Source organism: Gouania willdenowi, chromosome 15 (assembly GCF_900634775.1).
Source record: "Gouania willdenowi chromosome 15, fGouWil2.1, whole genome shotgun sequence".
NCBI lineage: Eukaryota > Metazoa > Chordata > Actinopteri > Blenniiformes > Gobiesocidae > Gouania > Gouania willdenowi.
Genome location: NC_041058.1, coordinates 27,972,749 through 27,995,896, shown reverse-complemented (window position 1 = coordinate 27,995,896; position 23,148 = coordinate 27,972,749). Strand labels below are relative to the sequence as shown.

The following is a 23,148-nucleotide window of genomic DNA, read 5'->3' as shown; positions in this document are numbered from 1 at the left end:
TTAAAAGGGAGTTTTTCTTCCCACTGTCGCTAAATACTTGGTCATGTGGATCTTGTTGGGTTTTCTCTTTCTTATTATGAATTTTATATTTTGATAAGCACATTGAGATGACTTTGTTGTAAATGCGCTATACAAATAAAGTTGAATTGGATATATAAAAAAATAAAAAATAAATATAGAATAATAAATACATTTTGTCTTCCATTAATGTCAAATGCATTTCAGACTATTTAACCCAATCAAATTGTTACTGTTTAATAGGCTGTGATTACAATTTATTTGTTAGGATCGATTACCTTTTTGGTGAAGTACTTTGGCATTTAATTGTATTTTAGCATGCAGTTACTTAATTCTATTAAGTTGTACTTAGGATGTGTTTTTAAGTTATGCTTACTTATGAAAAATATAGTTCCATTTACTCAAAAGTTGTTAGTTAAAGTTACTCAAAAAGCCAGAATATGTTACCACAGCTTGACAGAATTAAGTTAGTATTTTCTGAGGAGGCTGAGGAAATTTGACATGCCACCAAAGGTCTTCACCAACTTCTACAGCTGCATCATTGAGTCTATCCTCACCAGACACCTACGTCTGCAGAAAGTGGTGAAGGTGGCATCAAAGATCACCAGGACTTCACTCCCCTCTCTGCAGAGCGTCTACAAGTGCATAGTTCACCGGAGAGCTGCCTCCATCATCAAAGACCCCACCTACTACCAACAGGAACTGTTCACTCTTCTACCCTCAGGCCGGAGGTACAAAAGTGTGAAATGCAGGACCACAAGACTGAAGAACTCCTTCTTTCCCTCTGCCATCAGACCTCTCAACAGCTGATAGAACTGAACATTCTTCAACTTCAACTCTAAGATCACTAAGATCTAAAAAAAAAGGGTAGTAAACTAGGTCCGTCCCTAAATCCTTTAGTGGCGCTGTTTCCTCACATGCTGTGGGGAATTCACTAACATTGCAGCGCAAATAGGTGTGCGTTTACACATGGTTGAGCCCACCCTATTTAAATGAACAATTTGCTCATTCAACATGGAGAGGGGTGTGCACTGAAGCATAAAATTACATTTAAAGAAGTTAAATTGCAGGCAGGTGGACTTCTCTCTCTACAACACAAATAAAATAAACAAATAAAAGTTCTGTTAATTGTTTAATTTTTTTAGGTCAATGTTGCTGCACCGTCAGGTTGTATAACTTTGCTCTTATCAGTCCATGGAAAACGGGCAGTTTTGGACACAAACCATCCGATTGATCTGTTGATGCCATTGATCTGGGTTATTGAAGCAGAAAAATAACTGCACCAGCTGGTGGTCAGCTGTTTCTGGTCTGACGCTCCTTGCCATCAACGCAACACGAGAGTTTGACAGTCAAAACATGGAGAGGAAAAAAATTTATGTGTTACTCTCCCCCTACAGGTTTACCTTTTATACGTAGATATCCCATTAGGGGACACTCAAATGAGTGAATGGACTAGAGTCACACTAAATATTTGGAGGAAAATAAAAGTATCATTTGGATTACCTAAAACAATCTCAGCACTAACTGTTATTGGATTTATGAAGGATTTTGCTCCCTCCCATATGGATGCAGGGTTTAGGAAGTGGTCAGAACATGGACTCAAAAAGTTACATCAACTTCATGGGGGTAGGAGACTAAAATCATTTGAACAATTGAAAGGAATTAATTCTCCCCAACACTGATTTCTTTAGATATTTAGAATTAAGGACATTCCTAACTGAACAAAAAGAATAGAATAAAGTTTTGAAGCACACTCCAATTTAGTTTTTATGATATATTTTCAGGTATGACCTTGAATAATACATTGCAGATAAAAAGAAGATGGGAAACCGCAATGAATGTAGATACAGTATACCAGAAGACACATGGGATGAAATAAGTACTGAAGCCCATCTTGTAACCAATTCCAATTCATGGAGGGAATTCAAGTGGAAGGCAATAATGAGATTCCAGTTATAGTTCAAAAATGGGCCCAGCATACTCTAATACTGCTGGAGAAATTGCGGGAAACAAATTGGAAACCACACCGACATATTTTGGACATGTACAAAATTAAAAATATTTTGCAGTGGATGTTTTTAAAGCTCTTTTTTTTACAAAAGATCCAACTGTGGCACTACTGGGCTGAACACCAATAGGCATCGATGGTAGAGCTAAAAAAATTATTTTACAAATACTTATTACAGCAGCTCTTAAATGTATAAAAACTAAATGACTAAGACCTGACCCCCCAACATGCAGTAACTGGACTGACAAAGTATAGGAAGTTTACCATATGGAACTACAAAACTATGGACTACAAAAAGAAAAAATCATGAAAAGATGGAACCCTGCCATTACCATATTGCTTCTAAGCTAAAGTTACTACATACTCATACATATGCATGTACACGCAAATCCCCTCCCTGATTCTTGCCTCTTCTTGTTTTTTATCTAGACTTTTATATGCTTTTTTTCCCCCATGAGAGTCAAGTCATACCTGCCTTGTTTTTATTTATTTATCTATTTTATTTCTATTGTATTTGATTATTGTACCTATCCTTGTACACACACAGCTACAGCTGCAAACAAAAAAGAAAATTGAAGAAGTGTGAATGTTATTGTATAAATTGTTGAATTTGAAATAAAAACTAAGTTTAAAAAAAAAAAAAAAACGTGGATAGGAACATAGACACAGCTCAGCTGCGTCTGGAGCAACTTCCATGGAGCTCCATGCACAGCAGCGAGACACACCGGACTCCAGCTGTTTCTCTCCCTCACACACAATTTACTCTGCATCTTTCAGTGGCTGTTAATTTTGCCTATTGTTTAAGTTAAATTATTTTGTTATAGTAAGATATTTTTCCCTCTCCAGATGTATTGTGTCAACATTCACTGCAGCTATCTCTGTGTGTGAGTTTGCACCTGCCTCTGAGTCGTATTATTTTTGGAGCAGAAACAGCGCAAATAGTTCCAGTTTTGACGAATTGCATTGCGCCCCTAACATTAATTTATTTGCATCTCTCCATCACATTTTTTTGCTCCCCTTATTTGAGCCACCTATATTACATATTCATTAGAGGGAAACATGCGGATTGTGGGTGCATTGCGACATGCTGAACATGTGTAGTCCTTTTTTTCTGGGGTTTGTATCCCTTATTAGCATGTAAAATGACATTTGCACATGTTGTAATACCTCTCAACATTTAGTGAATCCACCCCTCTGTATTGAATAAATTTAAAATATTTATTAGTTGCTGCTGCTCAAATAAAATTGTAGAATGTACACAGTGGAGAATATTAGCTGCCTTAGGTTGGTGCTGTGTGTAGGTTTGGATCCAACACGGATCCTTCCTCTTTAATGCTTTATGCATACATTTTTGCCAGCTGCTCTAAATACCGACATTTTTCAGCCGTGTTATTTGGCAGCTTTACATTATCCTCTTATCATGTCTTATGTTTCTGTGGGAACTCGCACACCTATTCACACCTAGGTTAAATTTTGAGACTCCATTTAACATAAAATACATGTTTTGTGGCTGTGAGAGATACTACGAAATACACAGGGAGCACAATCAGACTCCTCACAAAAAGGAACCATCCAGGGAGTTTGACGCCATGTGCTTTTCCACAGTACATAAATCTCATGTTTTTTTTTTTGTTTTGTTTTTGTTTTAAACAAATGGCTAAAGGCTGTGTATATAACCTTTATTGAATATGTGTTTATTGACTTTGCTTCAGATGTGGATGAGTGTGTAGAGGAACCGAGACCATGCATTCCTCTAGGAGAGTGTGTCAACACCTTAGGCTTGTACTACTGCACCTGCACACGGGGTTACCAACAGATCAATGGCACCAGCTGCAGAGGTGAGAAATGAAACCGAGTTGCAGGCAACATAACTTCTTGTAGTATTGCAGATTGTAGCTGTGCTGCAAGTCGATAATACATACAAACACTCAGGTCTCTGTTACTCTCTTTCTCTGTCCTGCTAGATGTTGATGAGTGCATTGAAAAAACAGAACTCTGTTTCCCTCATGGCAAGTGCCACAATACAGAAGGATCCTACACATGTGTGTGTGACAGCGGATTTACTGCCAGCATCGACATGCCGATTTGTGAAGGTAAAAATAACAGCACCAGGACAAGTCTCCTCTCTCAATTGTTTGCTTTTTGTGGTTTTGGAACAGCGCAGACACAAAGTTACATCCACCACTTCACCCAGGCTCTGCTGGATCCTGCTCTTCTTCAGTATTGTGTTCTGCCCCTCCCTTGTACACTTCACCTACTAGGGGTTTCCCTGTATTTCCTGACTCCACTATTTATCTATGCTATAATTCAAGGATGGTCTGTGTGTGTGTGTGTGTGCGCGTGTGTGTGTGGAGCAAATATCTCCCTGACGCGGTGCCTGCTCGACTTGAAACTTTGTCAACGTTTTCCAAATACCCCGAGTTTGTGCATCTGTTATTTTGGAGTAATTTAGTCATTTCTAAATGTTTATTTTAATTTTATTCCATTTCTGGACGGCCCAGAAATGAAACCTATTCAGCTTTTGACCTCAGAGTGTGAGGGGACGCTAGCGCACCATCTATATCTATTTCACTTCACAGCTCACTTCCGGTGTGTGCCAGAGCTTCTGTGGACTTCTCTTTTGAGGAAACATACGTTTTTACTGTTCCTTATTTGGAGATGACGTTTCAAAATGTTTATTTTCATGTTAGTTTGACCATACGCTATTTAGACCGGACAGACCTCACTCGGAAGTTATGACGGGCAACGGCTGCTGTTTTCTCCGCAGCGCGTGTGTGAGAGAGAACCAATGGAGGAGATTAGAGTCCCTGGTAGAGAGTCTCACACACACATCGATCAGGTGCGCTTCAATATCGATCTGCTGAACATGCGTTCAGGTGTGTACACGTGTGCAGGTATGTAAGTGTTGAGTCCGGTTACAGTCTGTCACGACATCCGTCCATAGTGTGGTAGTGACTGTAGTGTTACGCTCTGAGTCAGATCTAAGTGTTTACATGTTATGTAGACAGTGCTTCATAGTGAAGGTCACCTGATTACTGCAGCTTCACTCACATCACACCTGCCACTACACCTAACTACTGAAAATAGATAGTTTAGTGAAAGTTAGGCAGGTACATGTGGATGGACTGGTGCGCATACATTTAGAATGGATTCACACCCCCAAACACACACACACACACACACACAACAAACACAACAAACATATGAAAATGACTCAAAATACACAAAACTAAATATTTATACAAAAAATACACATAAGACAACAGAAATGCAAAAAACGACACTAAAAAAAGATACAAAATGACTCCAGAAACACACTACAAATACAACAAAAAACAATAATTACAGAAAAAATGCACAAATGACGTAAAACAAAAAACTAAATATTTATACAGGAAGTAGCGATGGGCGATATGGACTAAAAATATGCTCCCGATAATTTCTGGTATTTTATCACGATAACAATAAACATAAATAAAAAAAACTATAAATAAATAAAACAATTCCCAACTTATGGTGTACTGTAAACCATTGTAGCCACATTAAAAAGCCTACAATACTCAAAGAGCTCATGAGCTGATATTTTATGGAATACATCAGTGCATGCATCACTCTATTAGTTTTATTGTACGAAATTAATTTATTTCTTCACTTAAAATGAAATTATTTTCTAAAAAATAACTCCATTAGTGTTGCTGAATTGTGTTTCATTCATCTTATGAGCTACATAAAGTTATGGTTAATAAATAACTCTCTGATTTCCTATAATTAAACCAGATCAAGCTGATGATTTAATCATTCAGTATATTTAGGTGTAATAATCTCAATAATTATATTAGTCTAATGGGTCCAGCTTTGTCTTGTGAACACGTGAAATATAATTAAAAAATATTGCGTTTCACAAGTTTGGACGGATGCATAGTGACATTATTATTATGCTAACATTTATTTCACACGTGTGACATGTTTAGCTTTTATCCTTCCATGCAAGTGTTAAATCTGACCATAAACAAATCGATCGCTCTCTGTGGCTTTATGACAGTAAGACGTGTTGTTTTTTTTTGGCCTATTCCTTATATGGAGTGGTTACATGACGGAGGAACTTGGATTGGTTCACTTTGTTGGATGGTTATCTGGTCTTAACCAAGTAGCGGCCCATGATGTATCGCAGCTTCAGGTAACCGTGACGAGCGCCGCCGTCTGTGGGTGTGAGAGCTGGGGGCGGTAGGCATGGCGCACACTGTGGCCGTGGAGGCTTCGCTGTGGAGCTTCCGTAAACAGCGTTCCGCTCCAGAGAATAATAAGTTGACAACATACAGGGGCAGTTTTGGCCTGTAGAACAAGGATTTTCTGGGCATTCTTGGCTAAATTGAGGGACAAATGGCCGGTGGCCCTCGCTAATTTCCTTTTTTTTTTTTTTTTCTTTTCCCACTTGTCTGCACATGCTGTCAAAGGTCAACACTACAAGAAGTGCAATCATTATGAGACAGCAATGCATGTTTTGTTATTGCAGTACAATAAATAAATTGATTTATTTTATCGCTTAATTGTGACCATCACCAGCCTTCCCTAAGGAAGGGTAAGAAACATTGTATTATAGGGTGGATATAAAAAGGGAGAGTAGTGTTATACCTAGATGGAGGGGGAGGGGGACGGGAAAGGGAGCAGGGAGGAGAGACTCAAGGTAGGAAATAGAAAGGGTGGGGAAGAATAGATTGTTTTACAGTGAGAGTGAGATGTGAAGTGGTGACGTGGTGACGTATAGATCATTTCCTGTTTACGCTCTACCGCTGCTTGCAGCGCTCTACTACTGTGTTCTGCTAACGCTAATCAAACTTGTTGTCATTGATATTCTAGCCTTGAAAACACTTACCGTACAGTTAAACGTACGAAGGTTAAGTAAAAAGCAACCTCGCCTCTTAGAGGCAGTGTAATCTCCTTTAAACTTCCTTTTTGTCCATAGCTTAGCTTAGCTTAGCTTAAATTTAGCACCTATGGCTTCTCTCTCCTCTCCTCCACTCTCCTGCCCGGTGTGTCAGATGTTTAGTTACTCCTCATCCTCCTTTAGGGACAATGGTAGTTGCATAAAGTGTAGCGTACTGTTAGATATGGAGGCGAGGATCAACAATCTGGAGAAGCGGTTCCGCACCCCTGATACCAAACCCGAAGCTAGCAAGCAGGACCTAGCCGGTGCAGACCGTGCTAGCGCTAGCTCTAGCTTAGCTTCCCCCCCGGCCAGCAATGACTGGGTTACTGTCCGTGGTAAGCATAGTCGAAGGTCAAAAAGCCGCTCGGGACACCACCATGTTCACGTCTCAAACAGGTTCTCCCCCCTCCGGGAGGACAACACACTCACCCGGGAACTGATAATTGGCGACTCCATAGTGAGAAACGTGAAGCTAGCGAAGTCAGCTGGCATCGTGAGGTGCATCCCAGGGGCCAGAGCGGGCGACATAGAATCAAATCTAAAGTTGCTGGCAAAGAGTAACCGTAAGTTTGATAGGATAGTCCTCCATGTCGGCACTAATGACTCCCGACGTCGTCAGTCGGAAACAACCAAAGTGAACATTGAATCGGTTTGTGCTTATGCTAAAGCAATGTCGGACTCCGTAATTTTCTCTGGTCCCTTACCAAATCTGACCAGTGATGACATGTATAGCCGCATGTCATCATTTAACCGCTGGCTATCGAGGTGGTGTCCAGAAAACGACGTGGGCTTCATTGATAATTGGAGATCCTTCTGGGGAAAACCAAACCTGATTGGAAGAGCTGGAATCCACCCTACTTTGGCGGGAGCATCTCTACTATCAGAAAACATGGCACAGTCACTGTTATGACATCTCATGAATGAGACCATGTTACAGAGGTGGAGTCCTCCACGCCCCTCTGCGCTTGCCTTAGGACAGTTTCCCTCCCATTGCTATTATGATAGCTGTGTTTATCGCAATGACAACTGTCCTACCTATCTGATAGGTACCAGTTTGTACACGTGAATAATAAGTCTTCCGTGTACACTAAAGTAAGCTACGGGGTTCCTCAGGGCTCTGTGCTAGGTCCAATCCTCTTCTGTATCTATATGCTCCCACTTGGTAATGTTATGAGAAAATACTCTGTTAACTTTCACTGCTATGCTGATGATACCCAACTGTATGTATCAATGAAGCCAGGTGAGATAAATCAGCTATCTAAACTTGAGGCCTGTCTAAAGGACATTAGGGCCTGGATGGACCAAAATTTTCTTCTTCTTAACTCAGACAAGACTGAGGTCATTGTACTGGGCCCACGACACCTTAGAGAAATCTATGCTAGCCTAACTGCCCTAGATGGCATTACTCTGGCACAAAGCACAACTGTTAGAAACCTTGGGGTTCTATTTGATCAGGATTTATCCTTCAACTCTCACATAAAACAAACTTCAAGAACTGCCTTCTTTCATCTCTGTAACATTGCTAAAATCAGATCTATCCTGTCTCAGAGCGACGCCGAAAAGCTAGTCCATGCTTTTGTTACCTCTAGACTGGATTATTGTAATTCTGTTTTAGCAGGCTGCCCGAGCAAGTCGCTTAAGACACTTCAGCTGGTTCAAAATGCTGCAGCACGTGTACTGACTAAAACTAGGAGAAGAGATCACATTACTCCTGTATTAGCCTCTCTGCATTGGCATAAAATATAGAATAGAATTCAAGATTCTTCTTCTCACTTATAAAGTCCTAAATGGACAGGCACCGGTCTATCTCAAGGAGCTTGTAGTGCCATACAATCCCCCCAGAACACTACGCTCTCAAAATGCTGGCGTACTCGGTGTTCCATTTGTCTCTAGAAGTAGTATAGGAGGAAGAGCTTTCAGTTATCAGGCCCCACTTCTCTGGAACCATCTACCAACCACGGTTCGGGGGGCAGACACCCTCTCTACCTTTAAAGTTAGGCCCAAAACATTCCTATTTGGTAAAGCTTTTAGTTAGGAACCAGCTCATAGCTCATAGTTAAGATGCAATAGGCATAGACTGCCGGGGGGTCTGGCATGCTCGGTTGGAGAGGGCGTTAAGAGAGAGGTCATTTTGATTAGAGAGGGACCGGAGAGGGTCCCATTTCTCTCTCTAACACTCCCTCTATGTCTGCTTCTTCCCTTGTGTGTTTGCTCCTGTACTCCTTCTGGCTTTTGTCTTGCAGGTCCGTGGGATCCTTAGTGTGGAGCTACAGAGTCTCAGCGGCTCTGTCTCCACCCTCTCCTCTGCACACACCCAACACAGCATAACGTGGATGGCTGTTCATCATAGGAATGGGATCCACACAAGGTTCCTGCTGCTTAACAGAAGGTTTTCCTTGCCGCCATGATGAATTCATGTTGGGTGTGGGATACATATGTATGTGTATATACGTATATATGCATATGTGTGTATCCATAAAATGAAGAGTCCGTCCTTAAGACTGCTCTACTGTAAAGTGTCTTGAGATACCATTGGTTATGATTTGGCGCTATACAAATAAAAGATTGATTGATTGATTGATTGATTGATTGATTGATTGATTGATTGATTGATTGATTGATTGATTGAAGTAGTAGAACATATTGTGCTTATTATGTTGTGTAATCAACCCAGTATGGTGAGAAGTGTGAAGCTTAGCTATAATGGTGGTGGCTATGGACAGGGGGAAGGAGTGAATGGTAGTACCTAAAGCAGGTATTTGGGATTAACGTGTCTAAAGTTAAGCCCAGTATGAGTTTTATCCCACATCCCAAGGTGTGCCAGTGCATCGTAGACCAGTATATGTGCAAAAACCACTACCACAAACCCAGGAACTGCCCCGGGCCCGCAGATGCAGCCAGGCCAGCAGAAAGAGTAGGGGCCAAGGACCCCCAGGCCACCCCCCTACAGCCAAGCAGCCCCCCAGACGCCCCCTCAAAATACACAAAACTAAAAATTTACTCAAAAAAGACACAAAATGACTCCTGCATCACACAACAATGGCAAGAAAAACAATAATTATACAAAAAAATGCACAAAAACGCAAGAGAAAGATACACAAATACACATAATGACTCCAACAAAACATACATTACGAAAAATACACCAAACAAAAAAATATGTATAGGTGAGTAATAAAAACAACAACAACAACAACAAACACATTTATCATGCGTCTCAAAAACGGGAGCTCTCTGAATAAGTCATTTGAAACCGTCAGCCACTGGTGAGTCTTTTACTGACAAGTTTCCCATTGTTTAAACCATATAACTGTTCGTGTAAATGCCGTCCATTATCTGGATAATTTGATTTGAAGAAGTTCTTGTTTTCATCTGATGTGCTAATAGGCGTCCAGCTTTGTCACCGTAATCATATACTAGTCCCCGAGAGCGAAGGAGGAGCTGTTTAGCTTCAGTGGTGAGAAGGAGATCTAGTTCGGTTGGAGTCTTATTCTTTCTTTGTATAAGTTCGGTGTACCTGTAGTTGAGTCTGTTATCCAAGTCTCCAATAGATTCCTCTAGCTTTTTGCCGTGACCTCCGCAATTTATTTGCATGTGAAGTGAAAGAAATTATTCTACCCCTCAGATAGGCTTTGAGAGTGTCCCATAATATAGATGGAGAGGTTTAATTATTTATAGTTGTTTCACAGAAGAATGTAATAGAGTCAGAGATATACATTCAGACATTGGAGTTTCATACTAAAATGGAGGTCCAAAATGACCATGGAATGATCTGACACTGTGATGGGTAAATACTGAGTGGAGGCAATTGCTGAGGAAAGTTTTTTTTATCTATCAGGAAATAGTCTATACCGGAGAAGGAACCGTGTACATGAGAAAAAAAGGAGTGTTGTTTAAAGGAGGGATGTAAAAGTTGCCGGGGTCAATAAATCCGTATTGTGCCATAAATGTGGAAAGGGCCTGGTTCATTTTGGTTGGTGTGGCTGATCGTGTGACTATCCAGTATCTGGTCAATTACACAATTCATGTCTCCTCCCATTATTAGCAGATGAGAGTCTAAATTGGTAAATTTATAGATTTATATAGATATTGTTGATAATTCGTCCTGTCCTATGGCAGCTGAGCTGATGTCTCTAATGGACTCTTTTCACTTTGTGCAACATGTGTCAGGTCCAACACACACTAAAGGTCATACTTTAGATTTGGTCTTTTCTTTTGGTTTAATGATTGACCATCTAGGTATTAAAGACTTACAAATAAGTGACCATTGCTGTATCATATTTAATCTGTCAATCACACTGGTACAGACTACTTCTAATGTGAAAAAGTGGAGACGCATTCTTAATGAAGCAGCAATCAGTGGATTTTCTGCCTCTTTCGATCCAACTACATTTGCTAGTTGTGATGATGTTGACACTTTTATGACAAACTTCAATAGCCATTGTCTGTCTGTTTTGGACACAGTAGCACCAGCTAAAAATACTCCAGGCTCTAATAAGAAACCTTGTCCGTGGATGAATGAAGCTATTTTTAGCTTTAGGAGAAGCTGCCGAAAAGTGGAACGGTTGTGGAAAACCACTAAACTAGAGGTGCACAGACTCCATTTAAAAGAAAAGATAATGGAGCTAAATGAATTAATAAAGCATGCCCGCTCTGCTTATTTTACTAATCTTGTTTTGCAAAATAAGAGAAACCCCAAGGTTTTGTTCAATACTATGGAAAATCTTGTTGCACCCTCACCGTCCCATGTGCCTGTACACACACAGGAGGACTGTAACAATTTTTTAAATTTCTTTGTAAATAAAGTACAGGATATCAGGGCTAGCATCACTCCTCCCTTGGTTAGCTTGTTCAGTGCATCAGCCCCTGTGAGCTCACGGTCCTCCTTCACTCCTGTCAGCCTACAGGATGTTCAGGTTTTAGTAGGAAAGATGAAACCCTCATCGAGCACTGTAGACATTGTTCCTACTTCTCTGCTTTTAAATGTTTTTGATGTTGTCAGTCCTTGGGTGGTAAAATTGATAAACCTCTCACTTTTATCTGGCTCGGTCTCCAGCTTTTTTAAACATGCGATAATAAACCCCATTCTTAAAAAACCCAATCTTGATCCGGGGGAGCCTATAAACTACCGGCCCATATCTAAGCTTCCCTTCATGTCTAAAATCATGGAGAAAATGGTTGCTAAGCAGCTAACCTCATACATGGAACAGCATGATATTTATGATAAATATCAATCTGGTTTTAGATCAATCCACTCCACTGAAACTGCTCTTCTGAAAGTTTCTAGTGACGTGATGATGGCCGCTGACTCTGGTTGGTACACGGTTTTAGTTTTACTTGATCTGACAGCTGGCTCTGACACTGTAGATTAGAGTATACTGGTTGATCGACTCAAATCTGAGATTTGGTTTTCTGGTACTGTTGTCCAATGGTTTACCTCTTACATTAATGGAAGAACCTTTAATGTTGCTATTAACGATGTTGTGTCCAATATGTCCAACCTGTCATGTGGAGTAGCCCAGGGCTCTGTTCTGGGGCCTGTTTTGTTTTTATTGTATCTGATGCCTCTTGGTCGGTTGATCCGTGGTTTTAAAAATGTGTCTTATCATTTTTATGCTGAAGATATCCAGTTGTACTGCTCCTTTAATGACTCAGAGTTTCACTTTTTATCCAAGATCTTAGACTGTATATCCTGTATCAAAAACTGGCTGTCATCAAATTATCTCCAGATAAATTCAAACAAAACAGAAACTCTGATCATTGCTCCTGATAAAAACATCCCTCTAATTAAAAACTCTCTTGGTGATCTGGGCTCATCTGTTAAAACCAGCCTCAGAAACCTTGGGGTTGTTTTTGATCAGTCCATGTCTTCGGAGGGACATTGTCGTCAATTGACTAAAAACTGTTTTTACCACCTGAGAAATATCTCTAAAGTGAGGCATCTATTATCAAAATCAGATCTGGAACTGGTCATACACGCATTTATATCATCTCGTATTGACTACTGTAATTCTGTTTTTACTTGTTTTAATAAGTTGACCCTAAACAGACTCCACATCGTTCAGAACGCTGCTGCCAGACTTTTAACTGGTGCTTCAAGAGCATCCCACATCACCCCCATTCTTGCTACTCTGCACTGGCTTCCAGTTAAGTTTCGCATAGAATATAAAATATTAGTTCTCACGTTCTGAGCTTTACATGGTCAGGCCCCTAAATATATCTCGGACCTGTTGTGCCCCTACTCATCAGGGCGATGCCTTCGGTTTTCAGGTCAGGGTCTCCTAAAGACCCCAAAAACTAAATTTAAAACCAGAGGAGCTCCCAGACTCTGGAATCACCTGCACCAGTCTCTCAGGGAGCTCAACTGTGTGGACACTTTTAAAAAACTGCTGAAGACTACACTTTACAGTAAAGCTTTTAGTTAACTGGATTTTTTTTTTTTAATTTATCCTTTAATGTTGCTGTTAATAAAACTCTTGTTTTATTATTCTATTGTGTTGCACTTGTACTTTTACCACAACTCTGTACAGCACTTTGTGATTTTATCTGCAAAAAGCGCTTTATAAATAAACTACTTACTTACTTACTTATTCACTAACAATACCTAATTATGGTATAAAGTGCCTGCAATATATAAGTGTCTACCATTCTTATCACTTATAGTCCTAGAAACAGTGAATTGAAATTTTTTAATAGACCAAAATGCCCTCTGGCCTTGGAGTTAAGGTTTTAAGTTTTTTTTGTGTTGGTTTCGGGTCTCTCAACATCAGACATCCACACCCAGGGGACCCAGCAGTTAATCAGGCCCCACTTGCGTGCCAGTAGCAATCCATGGATTAGCCCTCTTGAGTCAAAGACACCTTTTGGCTTTTTCAGTGGCTTCTGTTGCGGATCTAATAGCTCTCTTCTTGCTTATCCCTGAAGTCCCCAGTCGACTGAGGACTTTGCAAAGAGAACGGTCTGCAAAGCCTCTGCAGCCTACTTATATGGGCTCATAGAATGTTCTCCAGCCTCTGCTCCTGCATGTCTCCACCAGTTCTTGGTGCGTTTCAACTTGGAGTTGCCAGTCAGAGGCTGTGTGGATGGAGGCCTTGGTTGTGTCTGTGGTTTTACTCTAGCTCTAACAAATGAAGCTTCCTTTTTCTGGGTGTGGTGGTTTTAATCGGCTGAGCCTACAGTTTCAGCAACTGCCTTGAGCACCTGGCCATGGCGCCACCAGTATTGACCATCCACAAGCGCCTTTGGACAGCTGCTGAGGAGATGTTCTAAAGAGCCTCTTCCAGAACAACGGAGGCAGGAAGGTGTCTTGTTCTTTCCCCAGACATGGAGGTTTTCTGGGTTTTGCAGTGCACTAAGAACTGGACTCGGTGAAAGTCTGACTGCATATTGTTAGATCAGTTGATCCTGCGCTGCAAAATACTCTCCCACCTTGTCCATGCCCCTTTCTGGCGGAGTCCCACCACTCTGTTGATCCACTCTTTTTCCACGCCTGCTCCAACCTCATCATGAAGAAGCTGGAGTCTCTCCTTGCCCTTGCTGATCTGGGTCATTGGAAAGCAGCCCAAGCCCGTTTGGCCAGTTGCAATGTCGTCCACCAATGTCTTTGTCTCAGGCGGGACTCTGCCTCCTCCACTCCGCACATTAGCTGTTTTTTTTTATCTCTAAACGACTCGAGCAGCTGTGCAAACTCCAACAGGAGCTATTCTCCTCCTGAGTTACTGTGGTTTCTTTTAGGACTTGTTTGTAATAAAAATTAAACTTATGGAATAAAAAATGGATAAAAACTGTTTTGGTACATCTGCTGCGCCGACTCATCAATAAATTCAGAGTTGAGAGCTGCAACGGCTAAAGAATTTTGCACGGGAGTCAACGACACCACGAATGTCTGGAACCGCTGGAGGATTATTTTCTATTTCTAAACTTGGGAAGAGGCGTTGGAATCCCGGTTTCATCCCTGCCATACAAAACTATCTGAATGATACAATGCAGGATGGGAAGGACCCTGTGAGAATGAAAAACATTACTGAAACTCTCATTTTCAATTTGATGGATGAGAAAGATCTCTACAAGGCGGCTGAGCAGGTGTATGACAACGCAGATCCAAATGAAAACCTGAGCGGGCCGGAAAGTTTTTTTTGCTGAAAATGGCGTACAAAATTGGGAAAGGCTACGATGCTCAAGATTGATGTTGAAGAATGATCCCCAACCCCCACCCCCCATTCCATTCTGATTGAAATTTATCTACTCGATTAAAACTTTTATAATTCTTGTAAAAAAATATATATATATAGCTGTGTGTTTTTCTTTTTAGTTTTAGCCATGAGTGTAATGGACTGTTTTTCTTTTTAATTATAATCATGTGTGTAATAAACTTTTTCTTTTTAGATATAATCATGTGTGTGGTAAAATATCCTTTTTCTTTTTAGTTATAATCATGTGTGTAATGAAATAAACTTTTTCTTTTTAGTGATGATCATGTGTGTAATGAAATAAACTTTTTCTTTTTAGTTACAATCATGTGTGTAATGAAATAAACTTTTTCTTTTTAGTTATAATCATGTGTGTGCCAAACAAAAAATTAAATCTGTTAAAACGTACTAAAGTTTGTTTTTTTTATCATATAAATTGTTCTTCACACCTTTGAGCGATCATTTTTCATATCACTTTTGACTCGTAAGCATGACTGTGCTGAAAAGACATTATTATAATATAACAGACCCTGCTAGTTATGGAGGTGTTAAGAGACAATACTCTGGTGTTAAAAATTAAAGATTAGACAAAGTAAAAAAATTCCTTTCAAAACAAGACGCTTACACGCTGCATAAACCTGTAAGGTTACATTTTAAACAAAACAGGGTTATAGTTTTAAACCCACTGAATCAATTTCAAGCAGATCTTTGTGATATGCAATATTTATCAGAATTTAATGATGGGAATAAATATATCTTGACCGTTATAGATGTTTTCTCAAAAAAAGCTTATGCACAAGCAAAAAAATCCAAATCAACAGCCGAGGTGTGCCGAGCTTTTGAATCAATTTTAAAAGACAGTCATATTCCTAAAAAGTTGCAGACGGACGACGGTATAGAGTTTTTCAATAAAATATTTGGGCGTTTAGTGAAAAAGCACTCTATAACAGATTTTTCAACCTCAAGCGACGTTAAAGCGTCAGTGGTAGAACACTTTAATCGTACACAAAAATCGAGGATGTGGAGATTTTTTACAGCTAAAAATACCAGGAGGTATATAGATTTGGGGTCTTATCACAGCAGTATGAAGATGGCCCCAAAGCAGGTCACCCCTGATAACGCAGCACAGGTTTCCAGTAACTTATACAGCAAATCATGCGTTGGGGTGATTAAATTTAGATTTAAATTGGGCGACTCAGTTAGAATTTCTAGACTGAGAGGTTTATTTGAAAAGGAATACGAACAAGGCTTTTCAGATGACGTTTTTATAATCACGGAATGTGATCTCCCCCTCCAGTCTATAAACTGGAAGACTATGATGGCGAGGCCCTCAAAGGATCATTTTATGAGGAGGAATTACAAAAGATCACTAGGTTTCAGTATTATAAAGTAGACAAAATTTTGAAACGACTCACATTTAGAGGCGAGAAGCAGGTTTTGGTAAAATGGCTGAATTGGCCCGAAAAGTTTAATAGTTGGGTTAAACCGGATGATTTAAGAAAGGTTTAAAACAAATGCGAGTCATTTCTAATCATGTCACGAATGAGACAGGACGGATTTTATGTGACGCTCCCATCAAACGCCAGCGCCGAGTATTTTAAAGAAAATTAGGCCTCTGATTTTAGAGTAGCTCTGTCAAATTGCCTAGATTTAGAAGGTAATTGGGAGGTTGCATTAACCAAAATATCAAACCCGCGTACTTGGGAGAATATACCAAAGAAACAAAATTGTTTTTATTTTTAAAAAAAAGAGAAAGAATAATCTCTATTTACATTTGATACAGCAGGGGCACTAAATGCTACGGTGTTAATCCAGGATTTGATAAAAGTTCCGCTTTTACTTCAAACTCAAAAGAAGGTCAACTTCTAGGTGCTCTACACACAGATGTATTGTTCTGCAAAAGACTTTTGTTGAATTCAGTGGACCTCAGAATCAAGTTGACAAGAGCCAGCGATGAATTTTGCATTATTGTGCAGCAGAGCCTCAGACTTCAAAATAAAAATGCTTGGAGCGTCGTTATTTATGAAAAAAGTCTCAGTTTCATCTGCTGTGAGATTAGGACATGCTTCTGCTCTGATGAGAGGCAATGTCCTGTATCCAATTTCACGCGTGAACATTAAAACATTTTCACTCCCTGCTAACTCTTGCGTGTGTAATCAGGATAATTTATTTCTAGGCGTGATCCCGAAATACATTGTGCTTGCAATGGTGGCCATGAAGCTTTTACGGGTCGAAGGGATTTAAACTCATTTCATTTCAGTCATAATAATTTTGAATATCTGGCCTTATGCAAGGATGGACGACAGATACCGTCAAAGGCCTTCCAGCCGAGATTTAATGAGGTAGGATCGATAAGAGAGTATTTCAACTTGTTTCTGACGACCAGCAGAAATCTAAAAGATTTACCATTATGCTTTGATCGCACCGAATTTAATTCGGGATATGGTCTATTTGCGTTTAATTTAAATCCTGCTGAGGACTGTGAAGCCGCGTCACCCGTCTGTCATGGCAATTTGAGGCCAAAATATTTTTGCAATTATAGCACCACCTAGTGGTGCAATTTTTGGTATGGGTGGTCTGCGTGGTCTTCTATATCTACCCTGTAAAATTAACTGCCCTCAACATAATAATTCAGCAGAAATAAATGTTTGTTTATTTATGTGTTATGATGTAATAAGCCATGCCCACTTTGACCAATCGTGAATAAATTTGAGATATGGCCTCAGGAGGCACCCAAGATCATAACCACCAAATTTGGTAAAAATTAGTATTGCCATTTAAGAGATACAAATATTCCATTATTGCAGCACCCCCTAGTGGTGTAATTTATTAAAATTTTGCTTATACCCTTACAGTCACATGCCAACCAAGGATCTCAGATTTGTTGTTGTTAGAATTTATTTTGACCGAGATATGCGGCAGTTCGCATTTTTATTGCTAGCTAGAAAACTTTACTCGTTAATAATTTGCGCATAATTTACCCGAACAAACTCATTTTGATAACTGTATATCACGTCCAACTGAAGACTCTACGTGCCAAGTTTCACGCTGATTAGACAAAACCCCCAAGAAAAGTTCAGGCGGAAATGGGTGTGGCCTAGCCCAGGTAATTCAGTGTTATTCAAGGAATCTGTGGACATGTTTGAATTTTTGCGACCAAGGTCCCCTGGGGGTTTTGGACCCAACCACCAAAGGACATCGCCCTACCTTGCACGGCTTAGCCTGCAGCACCACTTTTACTGGGAGAAACATAATAAGTATGATAATAGAAATCCTTGCGATTACATTAAGGTTCCTAGTACCGCTGGTCCTAGGAACCGCGTATGCTTACATACGTGGTTCCCTGGCCCCGCGGGCTTGGCCCCCTAATTATCCATGCTTAATTACAATTCAATTACAATTATGTTGACCAGCATTTTTTTTTAATTACAATTGAATTACGATTATTTTTTTCCACCTGAAAGTCAATTACAATTACGCTCTCAATTACTAAATGTCTTAACCATGTATTAAATCAGCTGTAAAATACACTAAAACAATTATCAGTTATCAAATTTGTTTCTCATTTCTTGGTTTCCTTATTAGGCTCAAATCAAGGCTATACCCCATTTTTAAATGGTACAATCATCTTCATAACACAGCTCATAACAGCCAATTCATGATATTAAAAAAACCCCTGTGGTTTACGAGGTACATCAGACCATGATTCATGCTGAACAACTGTAATACCTATGACCTCTATGGGTGTGAAGTTTAACAAGGTATTATGCACCATGGCATCCGAGGAATGCACACCTATAGAATGCAACAACCAACCCTGATTAACATGTTGTTATCAACCCACCTTTTGGGAGGTAGTGCAGACAAGGATTCCAGTTGAGCAATTGAGAAAATAAAGAAATATAATAGCTCAGTGACTTTAAGGCTGCATTCACAATGGCAGCCCAGGCCAGGCCAGGTTGTGCATGTGTGAAGCCATAGCATACCTGTCAAGTTTTGGATTTGAAAATAAGGGAAATTTTCTGGCGTCCACTACGAGCCATCCCACACACCCAACCAAGCTCCAGTATCCCTTATATTTTAAGATAAGTGTACAATAAATCTAAAATACCCACTTGTCAACCACTTACTAAATACAATTATGTGATTAGAATCTGGTAGGTCGACCTTTATTAACATTGAAGTGCTGTGAACATTCCTACTAGGGCTGGGTGATATGGAACAAAACTCACATCTCAATATTTTTTCTCAAAATGGTGATATATACGGTATAAATCTAGATAATTTTATTTCGAATGAAGTCTGAGAAGAAAGAGAATTCTGGGTTAAATTTGCTGATCCAAAATGCTACACAGGGACATTTGTTAACAAACAGCTCCACAATATGTGCCACTTTTGGTTTTTTCTCCTGTAAGGGACAGCATGTGTGACTTATTAGACACATTTATTACAGACTTTACATTCTTTAACACTTTATAAAGCAGTGTATATTTGTGGAGCTTGTGATTGGCTGATTTTTCATGGTGACTTACGTCGTTCCTTCCCCCATGGTAGACGCTAAAATCTTAGTTATTAATCTAACAGAACATGTAACTGTCCCATCCTGCTGCTCTTTAGGAAGATAAACTTTCTGTCACATTTTACAACGTATTTACACCAGTTCTTTGTTTTTTTTTGCCGTGACGTCTTCATTCATCATCTCTCTTCTGAGTTGTTTCCGGGTTTGTTGCCGCTGTAAGCACTAATATTGCGAGAAAACTGAAAGCCTTCTCGCGCGATTCGGCCCCCAGGTTTTGCGGAGCCCATGGAAGTACTTCACAAAGGATGACGGGCTTGTGGCGAGCGTCAGGACCAAGGCCAACCTGCCATTTGCAGTGAACAGGTGGATATAAAGTTTTGGAAGATGTGATTTAAAATGTGAAAGTTACAGGCCAAGATGCGCTTGCACCCATTATAGCGCCACCTAGTGACACACTTTTTGTTATGAGTGGTCTGTGTGCTCTGCTATATATATCCTGTAAATTTCACAGCCCTGAACATAATAATTCAGCTGATATAAATGTTTGTTTATTTGTCATTTATGTTGTGATAAGCCAAGCCCACTTTGAGCAATCGTGTTTAAATTAACGATATGGCTTCAGGAGTGACCCAAGATCATACCCACCAAATTTGGTAAAAATCTGTCTTGCCATTTAAGAGATATGAATATCCCATATTTGCACTACTGGTCCGAAGTTTAAAAATAACATAAAAAACAAACTCAAAGCATTGTCTAGTTCAGTGGTTCCCAAAGTTTTCCCAGTCCCGTACTCCTTCGGACATTTAACCTGAAACCATGTACCCCCTACTCCTGCACACTTAAAGAAATACAATAATGTAATGTAATATACAGTACAATTGTTCGCAGCGGAACTGCCAAATTAGGACATCGACTCCAGGCCCAACACTTCGAGCAATCCGCCATTTTTATTTCTCGCTTTTATTTTGTAGTCCAAGCTCAAGGATGCCGAAGTTACGAGAGGATAAGCAAATGTTCGGTTGTTGGATGTAGTAACACACGCTCATTACAACAAAAAAACAACAAAAAAACAAATTACAATACACCGTCTCCCAGCATCAGAACCTTTTCGAAGTGCCAGGTTGAGTTTTATTTTTCACACGGAAATGTACCCACATCTGTGGGTAAGGTCATTTTGGTGTGCACGAAGCACTTCAAGGATGACTGCTTCAGCAACCTTCGCCAGTATAAAGAAGGATTTGCCGAAAGACTTTGTCTGATTGAGGGTTCAATTCCTTCTATCTTTGGAGACGACGAACAGAGCACTTCGGTAAGCTGTAAATAACGCTAAAAAGTGTGATGATAAGACGTCCCTGTCATTGTTTTGTTAGCATTAGCAGTTGCTTCGCAGTTGCACCGTCTTCAGACTTCATATGTTAGCGCTGTGTGCTCGTTTTAGATCCTTGATGATATGGCCTACGTGATTTAATTTAAGTCTAAAGTTTTCATTAGTCATTTCATTTTGCCATTTTTGTCTCAGAAAAGACTGTATTAAAATGCATTTTGTGACGTTAGCTTGGCGCTAGCGTTAGCTTGGTGCTTGTGTTAGCTCACTTGTTAGGGTTCTGCAGGTTCATCATCTTCATCTCGCTCTGCCGGGTAAATAACGTGTGAATAAACATTTTCTGCGCCACGAGACAATCGTATTTCTTCTATCAAACTACAAAAATGGCCAAACAGGGTGGAGTTGAACCGAGTGTCACCTCTGCAACCTGGAGAGGGCGCGGGGTATGAAGTGTCTCATTTGCATTTAAAGAGACCGCACCAAAACAAGTTGCTCTTAGAAGCACCTCAGAAAAGGGACCTGTGGAGCTATAATAATGAGGAATTCAGACCCAAGCATTGTAGTTCCGCTTTATATAGACCACAACTGTATGATTTATATGTAAAAACGAAGGATTTAAATTTTAAAAGCATGATATGTCCCCTTTAATGCAATTGATGTAGAGGAGGGGATTATAACCAAATACAGCTCCCTGATTGGTTTTAATACTTACGAAAGCCAATGGCAAGCCTGACTTAGCTTTTTTCGTCCACTTATTAGCATATGATGCTTACTAGTGATGGTTTTTGCATCACTAATATTACTAGTGACACTTCAAACCAACCTGGAGCTCATCACATTAAAGACAGTGGAGATAATAGCAGACTTCAGGAAGAACCTGATAATATAACTGATATCAGATTTATGCTTAAACTGCTTTACATACTCCTTCCTTGCACTACTGCTTAGCAGGTCAGTGCTGTCTCCAGTCTGTTTGCTGTGTTGTGCAAGCTAGGACATCACATGGCCCATCGTTGCGCACTTCGCACTGTTTTGGATGACCCTCACTAGTGTCACAGTGGTTGACGTTGATTAAACCACAGAATCTAAATTGTGCTGCAGAGATGGAGTGAAAGGAAAGGCACAACGGTATTTATAGCAAACAAAAAATAAAGAATAAATAGTTATTTTAATATTTACAAATAAGTACATGAACATGAGTACATAAATGAAATTGTAATTGCATTCACTGATATTTCATATCTTAGAACATTCTCAAATTTGCTTTTAATTGTTTGGGTTTCAGACATTGACGAGTGTGGGCTCGATGAGACTCTTTGTGGCCTGCATGGTTTTTGTGAGAACAGACTGGGTTCGTTTCAGTGCCTGTGTGACCAAGGCTACCAGGTATCCCAGGATAACAAAGGCTGCATGGGTAAGTGCTAAGGATTTTTACTGTCTATGATGGTTTGCATTTTTATGTATACAGTAATTTAGGGCTGAAGCTAACAATCATTTTAGTAATCAATTAATTGTTCAATAAATCAGAAAAAAACACATTTTGCTGTGGTGTACATGTCTTTGTCAAGGCTGTCATTGTTTGCTGTTTTCTGATAAAATGAGAGAGGTGGTATAGTTTAGTGGAGTGATGGCCTAGTGGTTAAGGAAGTGGGCTTGTAATTGGAGGGTCACCGCCTGGTTCGAATCTCACCTCGGCCATCACTGTGCAAGTCCCTTTTTTTTCAAAGGTCAACACTACAAGAAGTGCAATCTTTTTAAGACAGCAATGCATGTTTTGTTATTGCAGTTAAATAAATTAATTTATTTTATTGCATAATTGTGACCATCACCAGCCCTCCCTAAGGAAGGATGAGAAGTACTTTATTAAAGGGAGGATATAAAAAGAGCGGGTAGTGTTACACCTAGGTGAGGGGGAAGGCAACAGGGAAGAGGGAGTCAGGGTTGGAAATGGGGTGAGGAAGAGTTGACTGTTTAAAAGTGAGAGAGAGATGTGAATTCATAGTTGTGCATATTGTGCTTATTGTGTTATGTAATCAGTTCAGCCAGTCTGGTGACAAGTGGTGGAGAAATTGAAGAGAATGACACAGCACCCAGCTCAAGTGTAATGGCGGAGGCCGTGAACAGAGGGAAGGAGTGGGTGGTTATACCTAAAACTGGTATTTG

General features: G+C 39.9%; 1 protein-coding gene across 1 annotated transcript in view; it reads left to right on the top strand.

Annotated features, from left to right (window-relative positions):
• ltbp1 (latent transforming growth factor beta binding protein 1) overlaps window positions 1-23,148 on the top strand; it is a 224,468-nt gene that overhangs the window by 151,114 nt on the left and 50,206 nt on the right. Inside the window, 4 exon segments of the mRNA XM_028469012.1 lie at window positions 532-757; window positions 3,739-3,864; window positions 3,991-4,119; window positions 22,271-22,399. Of these exon segments, the coding sequence (XP_028324813.1) occupies window positions 532-757; window positions 3,739-3,864; window positions 3,991-4,119; window positions 22,271-22,399 (610 nt within the window).